This window comes from Heterodontus francisci, chromosome 2 (assembly GCF_036365525.1).
Source record: "Heterodontus francisci isolate sHetFra1 chromosome 2, sHetFra1.hap1, whole genome shotgun sequence".
In the NCBI taxonomy this organism is placed as follows: Eukaryota; Metazoa; Chordata; class Chondrichthyes; order Heterodontiformes; family Heterodontidae; genus Heterodontus; species Heterodontus francisci.
In genome coordinates, this window is record NC_090372.1 from 23,797,658 (window position 1) to 23,813,996 (window position 16,339).

The following is a 16,339-nucleotide window of genomic DNA, read 5'->3' on the forward strand; positions in this document are numbered from 1 at the left end:
TCCTCTCTGGGTTTCCAGGTTATAGCCTGAATACCGTGGTTCTACAAGGTGAACAAACCAAACTCCACGATACATCACTCAGATAGAATTCATCAACAGGAACAATTAACGTCCCATGAGATGTTGCTCTATTCTGGATATTATAGATCTGTAGCCGCAGGATGCACCTCTAGGAATTTCTCCACAGACCTACATGAAAATTTACAACTCGAACCCCAATCTCCTTTGTCCTCTCAATGAAGATCTCTTTAACTAAGCTTCAGTCACTATTCCTAAGCCTCCTACAAAGGTTCGTTGTCTGCTTCTCGGAACAGTAAAGGCCAGATAAATGCAAGTTGCCACTCAACAGAAGTCACCATTTGAGCTGTATTAAATGGTAATATAACCTTATTTTCTGTTCATTATTTTATTTTATTTAGAGATACAGCACTGAAACAGTCCCTTCGGCCCATCGAGTCTGTGCCGACCAACAACCACCCATTTATACTAACCCTACAGTAATCCCATATTCCCTACCACCTACCTACACTAGGGGCAATTTACAATGGCCATATTACCTATCACCTGCAAGTCTTTGGCTGCGGGAGGAAACCGGAGCACCCGGCGAAAACCCACGAAGTCACAGGGAGAACTTGCAAACTCCACACAGGCAGTACCCAGAATCGAACCCGGGTCCCTGGAGCTGTGAGGCTGCGGTGCTAACCACTGTGCCGCCCCTTATCAAAGCGCTATTTGAGAGAGCTTACTGTGCGTAAATTGGCTGCTGCGTTTCCTACATTACAGCAGTGAGGACACTTCAAAAAGTATTTCAGTGGCTGTAAAGGGGGTTGAGACATCCTGAAGTTGTGAAAAGTGATATATAATTGCAAGTCTTTCTTTCTATCTAAACTGTTATTTCCACAGTACTTTCAGCACAACCTAGGAACACTCAGGTCATCTCACCATGATTGGTTTAGATGCTTCTGAACAAGCAGGCTGCAATTTGGGTTCCTCTTTTATAATAATTGCTGGAGCCTACAACAAAATAAAAAGTTTGTTAGGTAGTTAAGACAATGGCAATAAAAGGGGTAGAAAAAAATAAAAGCATGTGTACCTGAATCAGAAAATAAGGCAATACACAATAATTGAAAAGTTAACAGTCATCTCCTAAAAATTGAAATTTATGAGAGAAGTCTTAAATGTGTCCATAGGCAATTAAAGAGAACGATCGAGAGAGTACTGGCCAGCACTTGCCCAGTTAACAGCTTTTACAAATCTCGCTGCCATTTCAAATCAAACTGATTGCAACAGCTTTTGTCCAAGAGATCATCGGTCAGATATTTTCTCGGGTTCTGCTCCACTAACCAATCCCATAAACTGCTCCCTGTCTCTTGCAAGCAGTAGCTCACTTTTACTGCCCACTATCCAGTCATAGCAGAGCATGACCCAAAGGTGTCATGATACTGTAACTGGATACTGTAATCTTGCAGTTAACATCACCCATGTTTCTTCTATCTTCTAGAAGGCGGACTGATGAGATGAGGTCAATTATAAATCATGCATACATATATATCAGTGATCTAGACTTCAGTCTATAGGGATAAATTTCAAAATTTACAGATGCCGCAAAACTTGGAAGCATTCTGAACTGTGAGGAGAATATTGATAGACTTCAAGAGGACACGGCAGGCTGGTTGAATGGACAAACAAGTGGCAGATGAAATTGAGTGCAGAGAAGTTGGAAGTGATACATTTTTGTAGGAAGAACAAGGACAGACAATAGAGAATAAAAAAGGGTACACTTCTAAAGTGACTGCAGCCACAGAGACCTGGGGGTATATGTGTAGAAATTGTTGAAGTTGCAGGGCAGGATGAGAAAGTGGTTAAAAAGGCACCCGGGATCCTGGGCTTTATAAATAGATGCATAGAGGACAAAAGCAAGGAAGTTATGATGAACCTTTATAAAACAGTGGTTCAGCCTCAACTGGATTACTGTGTCCAAATTTGGGCACTCCAGTTTAGGAAGGATATGAAGGCTTCAAAGAGGGTGCAGAAAAGGTTAACAAGAATGGCTCCAGGGATGAAGGACTTCAGTTATGTGGATAGATCAGAGGAAGCTGGGGTTATTCTCCTCAGAAAAGAGAAGGGTGAGAGGAGATTTGATAAGAGGTGTTCAAAATCATGAGGGCTCTAGACACAGCAGATAGGGAGAAACAGATCCCATTGGCGGAAGGGTCAAGAACTAGATGACACCAATTTAAGGTGACTAGCAGAAGAAGCTACGGCCACAGGAGGAAGAACTTTATTTTTTAAACGTAGTGAGTGGTTAGGATCTGGAATGCACTTCTTGAGAGTGTGGTGAAGGAGGATTCAATTGTGGCTTTTAGAAGGGAATTTGATAAACACATGAAGAAAAACGATTTGCAGGGCTACGAGCAAAGGGCAGGGATGTGGAACTAGCTGAGTTGCTGTTGCAGAGAGCCAACACGAACAACAAATGGCCTCCTTCTGTGCTGTAACCATTCTATGGTTTGATGTGCAAATAAATGAATGCAGAAAAATTATGGGACATCAAAGGACCAGCTGGCCCATCCAGCCTGCCCGATACAGTCATGATGTAATTGAACAACATCACAATCCCCCATACCCCCATCTGCCAGCAACCACATAACCTCCTTTGAGAGGCAAATAAAGATCCCAGAAAAATACCCTCGGTCAATTCAGCAGGCGAAAAAGAATTTGCAAAATGCCTCTCTGAACTACTAAGGTGATTAAAGCACATTCCAGGAGATCAGTGACCATGAGGCACATTGTCCAATACCCTGTCTACCTTTTCTACACTGTGATATCTGCCACAGTAATGTTTACAGTGAATTTTAATATATTTTGCAATGCTTACATTGAATATTTCATAATGCTCCTATCAATATAGAAAATAAAGCACATCATTTTACCCCTATTAGTAGGTTAAGTACAGTTTTCTAAAAATAACCAGTACTAAGCTAAGCAGAAAGCTCCTACCACTCTCTGGGCTGGATTTTGTTCCCAGCCCGACATCAAGGTCCATGGTGGGGGCGGGGGCCCAGAGCGGCAGCCAAAGAACCCAATGCTGGACTGCCGGGCCCGATCTTCCTGGCAGCAGGGAAGCTCCGTGGCGGCCCCTCTGCCATGGGACCCTGCTTTCCATATGCTAATTAGATGCTTACATTAATTCAAATGTAACGCGCAGCGAGGTTACCTTTAGTTCCCGATCTTCAGCATGGCGTGTGACACTTGTGTGCCTTCACTTTTCTGTTCAGGGAAAGGTGGTGTCACCGAGGTGGAGAAGGGGCAACTCAGCAGTATTTGTATGGAAAAGGGGTCAGCTTTGCGGTTTGCAGAACCGTCTGCAGGGCTGGCAACCTTTTAAAAATGGCGCTAGCACCTGCTTCCGCATCAGGTGACGTCTTTGACGGTGTTGCCAATGCCGTCCCGCCACGTGATTTGGGGAGAAGGGACCGCCGCCGTGAAAATGCTAAGCAGCCATCCGCCACAGAATTGCGGCAGCATGGGTCCCACGGGTGGCCGCCATTCTCTGCACCAACTGACGATCCTGTGGTGGGACAACAAAATGCAGCCCTCGACGTCTGAATTCCTTAGCAAGTTGATGCAGATTGTCTGGGCTTTTTTAGTTGGAGAGAAAGCCAAAGGCTTGACCTCTGACACATTGTCACACTTTAGGATTTTTTACCAGTGAATTTAAAGCCTCTAACTACAGTTTTTCTCCATACTCACCCCAAGAGTAAGTAATTTAATATATAAATATCAGATCAACGACATATGATCATGGATCTGCTCATGCCAGTTCCTGCAATAATTCTATATCCGTCAAGGGTAACGTGTCCAAATGGATATTAAGTCATATATCAACAGAATGGGACACATCAACTGGCAAAAGTGTTAAAGTCAACCTCTAGAATAACAGCTTATCCTTCAGTTTCCTAATAGAAATCATGGCCCTTGAATAAAAATTATTTTTCCTAGGCCAAGAACATGAACATGGAATGAAAAAAGCTCTTGGTGCCTCACTTTTAAGTTCTGAAAGACAGTCAATGACCCGAGGAAAATGCTTGTTCTCATTGCAGAAAACCTATTTTATTAGAATTCAGTAATGGAAAAAACATGCTGGTAAATCACAATACAGAAATTTGATGAGGGAACTTCCTGGAATCCTCTCAAGCAGTCTTAACAATATTTATTTTAAATTTACCTCTGGGACACGTGTGATGCTCCATTTATTGTCCATCTCTAGTTGCTCGGCAACTGAGTAGCTTCAGAAGGCACCAAGAGCCAACCATGTATGGTAGGAGTGGAGTTACCAGCAGGTAGCTAATCGGACACCATAACTACAGTCTACTGTACCCTTCGAGTTAATCCTCAAACAGGCAGTCCTTATTGCACCAACGTGCAATGTCTCAAACTGAGTATTCCTACTGCCTGAGTGAGACTGAATTTAGGAACATAGGAGCAGGAGTAGGCTATTCAGCCTGTTGAGTCTGCTTTGCCATTCAATTAGATCAGGGCTATCATCTACCTCAACACCACTTTACTGCGCTATCCCCATATCCCTTGATGTCATTAGTATCTAAAATTTGCATTCCACAACTGTCTTTTAAGAACTAGATTGAGGATGACTCAACTGAATCCGCTTAAGAGGCCAAGAGAAGAAAACTTTATGGGTTCCATTCAAACCCAGGTCCAAGTTGAGGGGACAATACTCTAACCAACTGTAATACTCTGGATTCTATTTGAATTGAATATTCTTGCACTTAAGCTGCAGACATGTTCAGTCAGTACCGCAAGCTTAAGGAAATACTACGTGAGATGATCAAGCACAAAGTACCACTTTGAATTCAGGCCCTGCATGATTTCACTTTTCCATGTAGCTTAGGGCTTTGCCTTAAGTGTGCATTGTAATTTACAACTAATGGCTCTCATTTGCATTAAATTTTAGTTTCCCATAAAACATAATGTAAGCTCTATAACCTCACCTGCACTTCATCAAGACTCATATTGATATCTTTACTTGCTTTTTGCTCAATATTTCTTTTCTGAAAGAAAAAAGGTTCAAATGTTGTGAAACAATTTCATAGAACGTAAAGCACAGAAACAGTCCATTGAGCCCCAAGTGCTCTATGCCACAGTTTAGCCTCCACGAGTCTCCTCTCAGCCTAGTCATCATATTTCTCAATGCCTTTCTTCCACATCTATTTATCTAGATTCCACTTAAATACAAAAATGCTAATTTCCCCAACGATTCCATGTGGTAGCAAGTTTGACATCCTAACCACTCTCATTTCAGATTTATTATATTTATGACTGTTTCAAACTAAGACAGCAGTACAATATCCCCACCCTAATCTCTTATCATACACTATTTTTTGAAAATACAGTGAAATGTGGGGACAATTTTCATGTTATCCATGTATTAAAAAAAAAATATGGTTATTGAGGGCAACCAGCAGATAATTCAGTTTCACTCAAAATCCTCTGAACTTCATTGTTGAATAGGCATTGGATACCATCAAGTTAAAACAGACTCTACTATACTTGATCAGAAAGAAAGACTTGCATTTTTATAGTGCCTTTCATGACCACTGGACATCTCAAAGCACTTTACAGCCAATGGAGTACTTTTGAAGTGTAGTCACTGTTGCAATGAGGGAAACGCAGCAGCCAATATGCCCACAGCAAACAGCAATGTGCTAATTACCAGATACTCTGTTTTTGTGATGTTGACTGAGGGATAAATGTTAGCCAAGACACTGGGGATAACCCCTCCACCCCCCCCCACCCCCGGCACCTCTTCCAAATAGTGCCATGAGATCTTTTACGTTCACCTGAAAGGGCAGACTGGGCCTCGGTTTAACGTCTCATCCAAAAGACAAAAGTGCAACAGTCCCTCTGTACCTCTGTATTGCACTGGAGTGTTAGCCTTGATTTTTAGGCTCAAGTCCTGGAGTGAGACTTGAACCCAGAACCTTGTGCCTCAGAGGCAACAGTGCTACCAACTGAGCCACAGCTGACACACACTGATGCGATTGTAGAATTTAGCTCTCATGAATGGTCTCACATGGTTTGTTTATGGAGTTTGAAACTACCCTGGGACTGTTAGAACTGTAGATATCCTAATATCTTATTAAATCAATAGCTTGCACTGTTTCTCTGTCCACAGGTGCTGCCTGACCTGCTGAGTTATTTCCAGCAATTTGTTTTTATTCTAAAGTATTGACTGACTAACTAGTTTGTTCCCCTGCTGACTCCATTCTCCACTGTTCTCCCTTTTTGCATTCCCTCTGAAAGCAGACAATCATATTGGAACAATCTGTAGTAACCAAAGTGTCATTACTGTTTAGTAGAGCCATGCAAAAATTTTTTTTTTACCTGTGATAAATGATAGACAGCTTTGGAATGTTCCCCTGCTGTGAACTGATTCAGTAAATCATCCACCATTTTCTTTGTGGAACTTCCACAGTCTTTAACAAATTCTTGTAAACTGCAGAGAAACATACATTAAAAAAAACACCCTGCAAAAAAGGTTTGGGCATTGCATTTTTGGAATATTTGTTGAAAAATTTCATGCAATCAACTGTCACAATTTCACTATACAAGAAGATGATGTTTGCTGTTGGTTGATTTTGGGTCTTTGCAATGTCAGTTTGTCATCATGTGAAGTCTAACAAGTACTTACAAAAATAAAATTTCCACATAATTTGTTTTGCAGCAAGGGAAAAACTAGCACATTTATAGCCAACATTTCTAGTTAAAAGTGGAGTTCCTCTTGTATGATGGTCTGCTGCCATCTGGTGGCCATTTCCTATATCTCTATTTAGCACCTTCAACTGATTTAGCTCTGTCCGATTGGTTTGAAACTGCGAGCAGATAAATCCTTGGCACTGTTCCTGGCCAATGAAAATATTCACTTAATTTAATTGTCTTTCCATTAGCATTCAAAAGTCCTTCCTGTGCAGAAAAAAGTCACTACAGTATGATTTTAAAAAAAAATCACTTCCAGCACTGCACAAAGTTAAAAGTTGCTCTAGTCAAATCATTTAGCGGCTATTCTTTTTCATAATGACTTTGTACTGCACATGAAATTACCATGATATTTGGAGTCGTAAAAGATAGCACCGAGCATCAAGATGGTTCTCCACTGCTCTAAGGGTATGTAGAATACAATACAGACATCTAATGGTTGATAGCAATGTATTAGTATACACTTACATGCAAATTCAAATGAAATGTTTTGGAAAATCAAAACTGCTTGGATACAATTACTATTCTCTCTTCAATAATAAAAACAAAGGCTTTCTCTGGAGTACAAATTAAAAAAATTAATAAATGGGTTTACCTTAAGGCACACTGCACCCCAGTCTCTTCTCCATAGGTGGAATACAGCAGCTCAGTCTCCTCTGGGGTAAGGTTAGGGAAGATGGTATTGTTTTCTATGGACTGTGCCGTATACACACAGTTCAGGTAAGTAACTGGAATGGGTAAAGAAAGGCTTCTAAATGCTTTTGCGTTCAACACATGCTTCATTTTAAAGAAGATATTGGGTTTGACACATTCAAGCATGTTGTTGAGTCAGGTTCAATTTTAGTAATCCTCTGATTATGTTTCTTAACAGGTTCTAGAAATAATCCAAAGCATTTTCTCAACCCCCAAACTTCTTAAAACATATTATATAATTGAGATAATTTTCTCCGCAATATTTGTAGCTTTCCTCCCAACTCTCAATTTTTTTTACCTCTTGTCCTCAAGATGTTGATTTAGTGTTTAATGGCAAGTCAATGGATAGGATAAGAAAGCAAATAGTAAAGAAGTACAGCATCTATGGTATATTGTAAAGACACAAAAACAATTTTGCACATGAAAATTTAGTTCTATCATAATATACTCAGTGTCCCAATACAATACAGAAGGTTATTGATAAGTAGTGAAAATGACACCAGGTGTAATATTTGCAGACCGACTGGATATAGAAACGTTGTTGTAAGCGATATTGGTAACAGGAAGAATGTTCATCATACCGACTACTAAAACTCTGAAAATTGAACACCAGCATTGTATGTACTAATATAAGGCTTGAATTGTGAAAAGTCAAATAAAATCACAAATTTTGAGAAAGGCTTAAGCAATATAGATTCTTACTAAAAAAAAAACAAAATTCAGGCTGGAGAAGTAGAACAAATCTTACCTGATAAAGCTTTGTTTCTCCTATCATCTTTAAATCCCATAGTATTGATACCTGGTTGGAGTTTAGTTGTAAGGGAACTCAGATCGACTTGGTGAACCTCTTCCTCTGCAATGCCAACATAGAAGTCTAAATATATATTCAAACCAGATAAAAGACTGCAAATGATAAATCAACACTGCTTTTCATTATAGTTTCTAATATCAACATATATTTACAACAAATATATGTCTACCCAAGTGCCATGTTGATTTTCTCTAATGCAAGTTGACTGTGGTTAATCTGGAGTAGTATTTTTACTGTAAAACATGTCAGCAATTGACTTTATTATGGTTAAAATATCTTCATAAGCAGCAGTATTTTGCTTCAGTGAAATTCAGATATAAGTCCCTTTTTTCTTCCCTCTGTCTTGATCTCTAGATAATAAGTTCAGCTGTAGTATTCAGATTTGGCATGCACAATTACACACAAAGTTCCAAAACCAATTCCCTTTGGTCTATCAGCTTCAGGGAAATTAAAAGTGAACCATATAAGCAGTTTTACTGAGCACCAAAGTGCAAGAGTCACGTATCTTCGGCACATTCTGCTCATGAGAGTCCACAGTGTAATGAAGCATTCAGCATATTTTTATCATCTGATTTCAAATGCAAATGTTACACCCTTGTTTAAAAAAGGGTGGGAGGATAAGCCCAGCAACTACAGGCCAGTGAGTTTAACCTCAGTGGTGGGAAAGCTTTTAGAAATGATAATTTGGGACAATATAAACAAACAGTCACTTGGACAAATGCGGATTAATTAGGGAAAGCCAGCATGATTTGTTAAGGGCAAATCGTGTTTAACTAACTTGATTTGAGTTTTTCATTGAGGTAACAGAGAGGGTTGATGAGGGTAATGCGGTTGATGTGGTGCACATGGACTTCCAAAAGTGCCACATAACAGGCTTGTCAGCAAAGCCCATGGAATAAAAGAGATAGTAGCAGGATGGATACGAAATTGGATGAGTGACAGGAAACAGCTGTGGTGAACAGTTGTTTTTCAGACTGGAGGAAGACATATAGTGGCGTTCCCCAGGAGTCACTGTTAGGGCCCTTGCTTTTCTTGATAGATATTAATGACCTAGACTTGGGTTTTCAGGGCATAATTTCAAAATTTGCGGATGACACAAAACTTGGAAATATTCTGAACTGTGAGGAGGATAGAGATAAACTTTAAGAGTTTAGACAGGATGGTGGAATGGGCAGACAAGTGACATGAAATTCAATGCAGAGATGTGTGAAGTGATAGATTTTGGCAAGGAGAACGAGAGGCAATATAAAGCAGAGGAACCTGGGGGTATATATGCACAAATCATTGAAGATGGTGGGGCAGTTTGACAAAACAGTCAAAAAGCATATGGGATTCTGGGCTTTATAAATAGGGGCATATAGAGTACGAAAACAAGGAAGTTATAACAAACCTGTATAAAACACTAGTTCAACCTCAACTGGAGTACTGTGTCCAGTTCTGGACACCACACTATAGGAAGGATTTGAAGCTTCAGAGAGGGTGTAGAAAAGACTCACGAGAATGGTTCCAGGGATGAGGAACTTCAGTTACATGGATAGGTTGGAGAAGATGAAGCTATTCTCCTTGGAGAAAAGAAGATTACGAGATGTGATGGAGGTGTGCAAAATCATGAGGGGTCTGGACAGAGCAGATAGGGAGAAACTGTTCCCACTGGCAGAAGGATCCAGAAATAGAGGACACCAATTTAAGGCGACTGATAAAAGCAACAGTGACATGAGGAAAAACTTTTTTTTACACAGTGAGTGGTTAGGATCTGGAGTACACTGCCTGAGAGTGTGGTGGAGGCAGATTCAATCAAGGCCTTCAAAAGAGAACTGAATAATTAACTGAAGAGAAAAAAATTGCAGGGCTACTGGGAAACTGGTAACTAGTCAGGGGTGTGGGAACCAGGAGCAAGTATTAGAGAGGAATACCAAGGTGCACAGAATACTGGGGGAGATAAATAGCACGAGAGTAGCGAATAGTACATTATTAGGTGGGGTCAGAGTAAGGGATAAAGTAATAAAGTCCGAATCAGGGTTGATATGCATGTACATGAATGCACGGAGTGTGGTTAATAAGACTGGTGAGGTACAGGCGCAGGTTGCCATGTGGAAATACGATGTTGTGGCTATAACAGAGACCTGACTCAAAGAAGGGCAGGACTGGGCGTTAAATATTCCTGGATACAAGGTGTTCAGGAAAGATAGGAAAGGGAAAAAAGGGGGAGGGGTGGCAGTATTGATTAAGGAGATCATTGCAGTGCTGGAGAAAAAGGATGTCCCAGAGGGGTCGAGGACACAATCAATTTGCCTAGAGCTAAGGAGCAAAAAACGTGCAGTTACATTGCTCGGTGTTGTCTATAGGCCATCAGCTAATGGGAAGGACGTGGAGGGACAAATTTTCAAGAAAATTACAGAGGTGCAAAAATTATAGGGTAGTTTTAATGGGGGACCTGAATTATCCAAATATAGACTGGGATAATAGTGGTGTACAGGGCAGTGACGGGCAAGAATTCCTAGAGTATGTTCAAGAAAATTTTCTACTACAGTATGTTGCTAGTCCAACAAGAAAGGAGCCACTGCTAGGCCTGGTTCTTGGGAATGAGGTGGGCCAAGTAGATTAAGTATCAGTAGGAGAGCATTAAGGGGATAGTGATCATTATCCTTTTCCATAGACAGTCTAAACCGTATGATACAAAGGGCAATCCAGGGTAAGAATAATTAACTGGGGGAAGGCCAACTTCAATGGGTTAAGAATGGAGCTGGGGCAAATAAATTGGAGTCAAAAGCTGGCAGGAAAACCAGTCGATGAACTACCTTCAAAGAGGAGATAGTTCGGGCACAGTCGAGCGATGTTCCCTCGAAGGGAAAAAGTAGAGCAAACAAATCCAGAGCTCCCTGGATGACAAAAGAGGTAGTGATTAAGATAAAGATATAAAAGTGTGCTTATTACAGATGCCAGGTAGAAAATACTATCGAGGACCAGGCAGAATATAGAAGGTCCAGAGAGGAAGTGAAAAAGCAAATAAGAGAAGCAAAGAGAGTGCATGAGAAGAGACTGGCAGCTAGCATGAAAGGAAATCCCAAAGTTTTCTATAGGCATATAAATAGTAAAAGGGTGGTAAAAGGAGGAGTGGGGCCGATTAGAGAACAGAAAGGGGATTTACACTTGGAAGCAGAGGGCATATCTGAGGTATTAAATGAATACTTTGCATCTGTCTTTACGAAGCAAGAAGATGCAACCCAGGCAATGTTGAAAGAGGAGATAAGTCAGACACTAAAGGGGTTTAAAATTGATAAAGAGGGAGTATTAGATGGGCTGTCTGTACTTAAAGTGGATGACGCACCACGGCTGGATGAGATGCATCCAAGGATACTGAGGGAAGGGAGGGTGGAAATCGCAGAGGCGTGGCGATAATTTTTCAGTCTTCCTTAGACTCAGGGGTGGTGCCAGAGGACTGGAGAATTGCAAACATTACATCTTGTTCAAAAAAGGGTGTAAAGATAAACCCAGCAATTACAGGACAGACAGTTTTAACTTTGGTGGTGGGAAAACCTCTAGAAAAAATAATTCGGGACAAAATCAATAGTCACAAGGACAAATGCGGGTTAATTAAGGAAAGCCAGCATGGATTTCTTAAGGGAAAATCATGTTGAACAAACTTGCTGAAGTTGTTTGAGGAGGTAACAGAGAGGGTTGATGAGGGCAATGCTGTTGATGTGGTGTACATGGACTTTCAAAAGGCATTTGCTACAGTGCCACACAACAGACTTGTGAGCAAACTTGTAGTTCATGGAATAAAAGGGACAATTGCAACATGGATTCGAAATTGGCTGAGTGACAGGAAACAAAGAGTAGTGTTTTTCAGGCTGGAGGAAGGTTTGTAGTGGTGTTCCCCAGGGATCAGTGTTGGGCCTCTTGCTTTTCCTGATATATACTAATGACCTAGACCTTGGCGCACAAGGCACAATTTCAAAGTTTGCAGATGATACGAAACTTCGAAGCATTGTGAGCTGTGAGGGGGATAGTATAGAACTTCAAAAGGACATAGACAAGTTGGTAGAATGAGCAGACAAGTGGCAGATGACATTCAATGCAGAGAAATGTGAGGTGATTCATTTTGGTAGGAAGAACATGGAGAGACAATATAGAATAACTGGTTTGCTAGTGCTGTTGGGGAGGGTTTAAACTAATTTGGCAGGGGATTGGATACAGAGTGGAAGCACAGTAGGGGGTGATGTACAATAAAATATAAATGTGAAGCTAAGTCAGTCCGGAGGACAGAGTAAATGTAGACCTGTTAAGGCTCAGGCAAATAATGCAAGGAATCTTACTAGTAAGGCAGATGAATTGAGGGCGTTGATTAACACATGGGAATAGGATATTATTGCTTTACTGAGACATGGTTGAGGGAAGGGCAGGACTGGCAGCTTAATATCCAAGGTATAGAATCTTCAGACGTGATAGGGGAGGGGGTAAAAGAGGTGGCATTGCACTGTTCATTAAAGAGACAATTACTGCAGTAAGGAAAGATGATATCTTAGAAGGTTCCTCTAATGAGGCCATATGGGTAGAACTTAAAAACAAAAAGGGGGCTATTACTTGGCTGTGAGTGTACTACAGAGCTCCAAACAGTCAGGCAGTGGTAGAGGAGCAAATATGTAGGCAAATCTCAGACAGGTGCAATAATAATAAGGTAATAATAGTAAGGGATTTCAACTTCCCCTATATTAGAGGGGATAGTATTAGTGCAAAAAGCTTAAAGGGGGCAGAATTCTTCAAGTGCATTCAGGAGAGCTTTTTGAGCCAGCACGTAGAGAGTCATACAAGAGAAGGAGCGATACTGGACTTAATCCTAGGGAATGAAACCGGACAAGTGGTAGAAGTGGCAGTGGGGGAGCATTTCGGGGATAGTGACCATAATTCTGTAAGATTTAAGGTTGTTATGGAAAAGGACATGGAAGGTCCGGAAATAAGAATACTGAATTAGGGGAAGGCATATTTCAATATGAAAAAACAGGATCTGGCCAAAGTGAACTGGGAGCAGCTTCTTATAGGAAAGTCTACATCAGACCAGTGGGAGTCATTTAGAAGGGAAATTGTGAGGGTTCTGGTGCAGCATGTTCCTGTAAAGGTGAAGAGTAGGACCAACAGGTCAAGGGAACCCTGGATGTCAGGGGATATAGAGGATTGGATAAGGAGAAAAAGGAGGCGTATTTCAGATTCAGAGTGCTGAAAACAGCAGAGGCCCTAAAGGGGTATAGGAAGTGTAGGGGAGTACTTAAAAAAGTAATTAGGAGAGTGAAGAGGGGGCATGAAAAATCACTGGCAGACAAGAAAAAGGAAAATCCCAAGGTGTTTTATAAGTATGTTAGGGGCAAGAGGATAACCAGGAAAACAATGGGGCCCATTAGGGATCGAAGAGGCAATCTGTGTGTGGAGCCGGAGGACATAGGTGAGGTTTTGAACGATTACTTTTCATCTGTGTTCACTATGGAGAGGGACGATGTAGGTGTAGTGATCAGGGAGGGTGATTGTGATATACTTGATCAAATTAGCATTGAAAAGGAGGAAGTATTAGCTGTATTAGTGGGCTTAAAGGTGGATAATTCCCCAGGCCAAGATGAGATGTATCCCAAGCTGCTATGTGAGGCAAGGGAGGAGATAGTGGGGGCTCTGACACAAATTTTCAGATCCTCTCTGGCCACAGGAGAGGTACCAGAGGATTGGAGGACAAGGAATGTGGTACTATTATTCAAGAAGGGTAGCAGGGATAAACCAGGTAATTACAGGCCGGTGAGTCTAACATCAGTGGTAGGGAAATTATTGGAAAAAATTCTGAGACACAGGATTAATCTCCACTTGGAGAGGCAGGGATTAATCAGGGATCAAAGTCAGCGTGGCTTTGTCAGGCGAGATCGTGTCTAACAAATCTGATTGAATTTTTCGAGGAGGTGACTAGAAGTGTAGATGAGGGTAAAGCAGTTGATGTAGTCTACATGGACTTCAGTAAGGCTTTTGATAAGGTCCTGCATGGGAGATTGGTTAAGAAAGTAAAAGCCCATGGGATCCAGGGTAATTTGGCAAATTGGATTCAAAACTGGCTTAGTGGAAGGAGGCAGAGGGTCATTGTAGAGGGTTGTTTTTGCAACTGGAATACTGTGACCAGTGGTGTACCACAGGGATCGGTGCTGGGACCCTTACTGTTTGTAGTGTACATTAATGATTTAGACATGAATATAGGAGATATGATTAGTAAGTTCACAGATGACATGAAAATTGGTGGTGTTGTAAGTAGTGAGGAAGAAAGCCTTAGACTACAAGCCGATGTAGATGGGCTGGTCAGATGGGCGGAGCAGTGGCAAATGGAATTTAATCCTGAGAAGTGTGAGGTGATGCACTTTGGGAGGTCTAACAAGGCAACAGAATATACAATGGATGGTAGGACCCTAGGGAGTACAGAGTGTCAGAGGGACGTTGGGGTGCTTGTCCATAGATCACTGAAGGCAGCAGCACAGGTAGAGAAGGTGGTTAGGAAGGCATAAGGGATACTTGCCTTTATTAGCCGAGGCATAGAATGCAAGAGCAGGGAGGTTACGATGGAGCTGTATAAAACGCTGGTTAGGCCACAGCTGGAGTACTGTGTACAGTTCTGGTCGCCACACTATAGGAAGGATGTGATTGCACTCGAGAGGGTGCAGACGAGATTCAGGATGTTGCCTGGGCTGGAGCATTTCAGTTATGAAGACAGACTGAATAGGCTGGGGTTGTTTTCCTTAGAGTGGAGAAGGCTGAGGGGGGACCTGATTGAGGTATACAAAATTATGAGGGACATTGATTGGATAGATAGGAAGAAATTTTTTCCCTTAGCAGAGAGGTCAATAACTAGGGGGCACAGATTTAAGGTAAGGAGCAGGTGGTTTAGAAGGGAGTTGAGGAAGAATTTTTTCACTCAAAGGGTGGTTGGAATCTGGAACACACTGCCTGAAGGGGTGGTAGAGGCAGGAACACTCATGACATTCAAGAAGTATTTAGATGAGCACTTGAAAAGCCATAACATACAAGGCTAGGGGCCAAGTGCGGGGAAATAGGATTAGTTAGGACGGGTACTTGATGGTCGACGCAGGCGCGTTGGGCCGAAGGGCCTGTTTCTGTGCTGTAAAACTCTATGACTCTAATAAAGGGCACAATTCTAAAGCAGGTGGAAGAGCAGAGGGACCGAGGTATATATGTGCATAAGTCATTAAAGGTGGCAGGACAGGTTGAGAGAGCAGTGACATGACGAAAAACTTTTTCACGCAGTGAGTGGTCAAGGTCTGGAATGCACAGCCTGAGAAAGTGGGGAAGGCAGGTTCAACTGAAGCATTCAAAAGGGAACTAGACAGTTATATGAAAAGGAAGAATGTGCAGGGTTATGGGGAGAAGGCAAGGGAATGGGACTGAGGGAATTGCTCTTGCAGAGAGCCAATACGGACATGATGGGCCAAATGGCCGAATAAAGCATACGGTATCCTGGGCTTTATTAATAGGGGCATAGAGTACAAGAGCAAGGAAGTTATGTTGAACTTGTATAAGACACTAGTTCGGCCTCAGCTGGAGTATTGAGAGATTCACGAGAATAGTTCCAGGGATGAGCAATTTCAGTTATAAAGATAGACTGGAGAAGTTAGGGCTGTTATCCTTGAAGAGAAGGCTGACAGGTGATTTGATAGAGGTATTCAAAATTATGAGGGGTCTGGACAGAGCAGATAGAGAGAAACTGTTCCCACTCGTGAAAGGATCGAGAACGAGAGGGCACAGATTTAAAATATTTGGTAAGAGAAACAAAAGTGACGAGGAAAATCTTTTTCACACAGCGAGTGGTTAAGGTCTGGAATGCGCTGCCTGAAAAAGTGGTGGAGGCAGGTTCAACTGAAGCATTCAAAAGGGAATTAGACAGTCATATGAAAAGGAAGAATGTGCAGGGTTATGGGGAGAAGGCAGGGGAATGGGACTGAGGGAATTTCTCTTTCAGAGAGCAAGTGCGGACACAATGGGCCGAATGGCCTCCTTCTGCACTGTAACAATTCTGTGATTCTG

General features: G+C 41.7%; 1 protein-coding gene across 4 annotated transcripts in view; it reads right to left on the reverse strand.

Annotated features, from left to right (window-relative positions):
* The window catches only part of brd9 (bromodomain containing 9), a 91,112-nt gene that overhangs the window by 32,100 nt on the left and 42,673 nt on the right, over positions 1-16,339 (reverse strand). For all 4 annotated transcript variants that reach the window (XM_068055628.1, XM_068055622.1, XM_068055614.1 and 1 more), the window contains exons 10-14: positions 8,216-8,320; positions 7,370-7,502; positions 6,403-6,514; positions 5,010-5,069; positions 943-1,014 (exon numbers count right to left, since the gene is read on the reverse strand). In XM_068055628.1, coding sequence (XP_067911729.1) covers positions 943-1,014; positions 5,010-5,069; positions 6,403-6,514; positions 7,370-7,502; positions 8,216-8,320 — 482 coding nt within the window. The remainder of the gene's footprint in view (positions 1-942; positions 1,015-5,009; positions 5,070-6,402; positions 6,515-7,369; positions 7,503-8,215; positions 8,321-16,339) is intronic.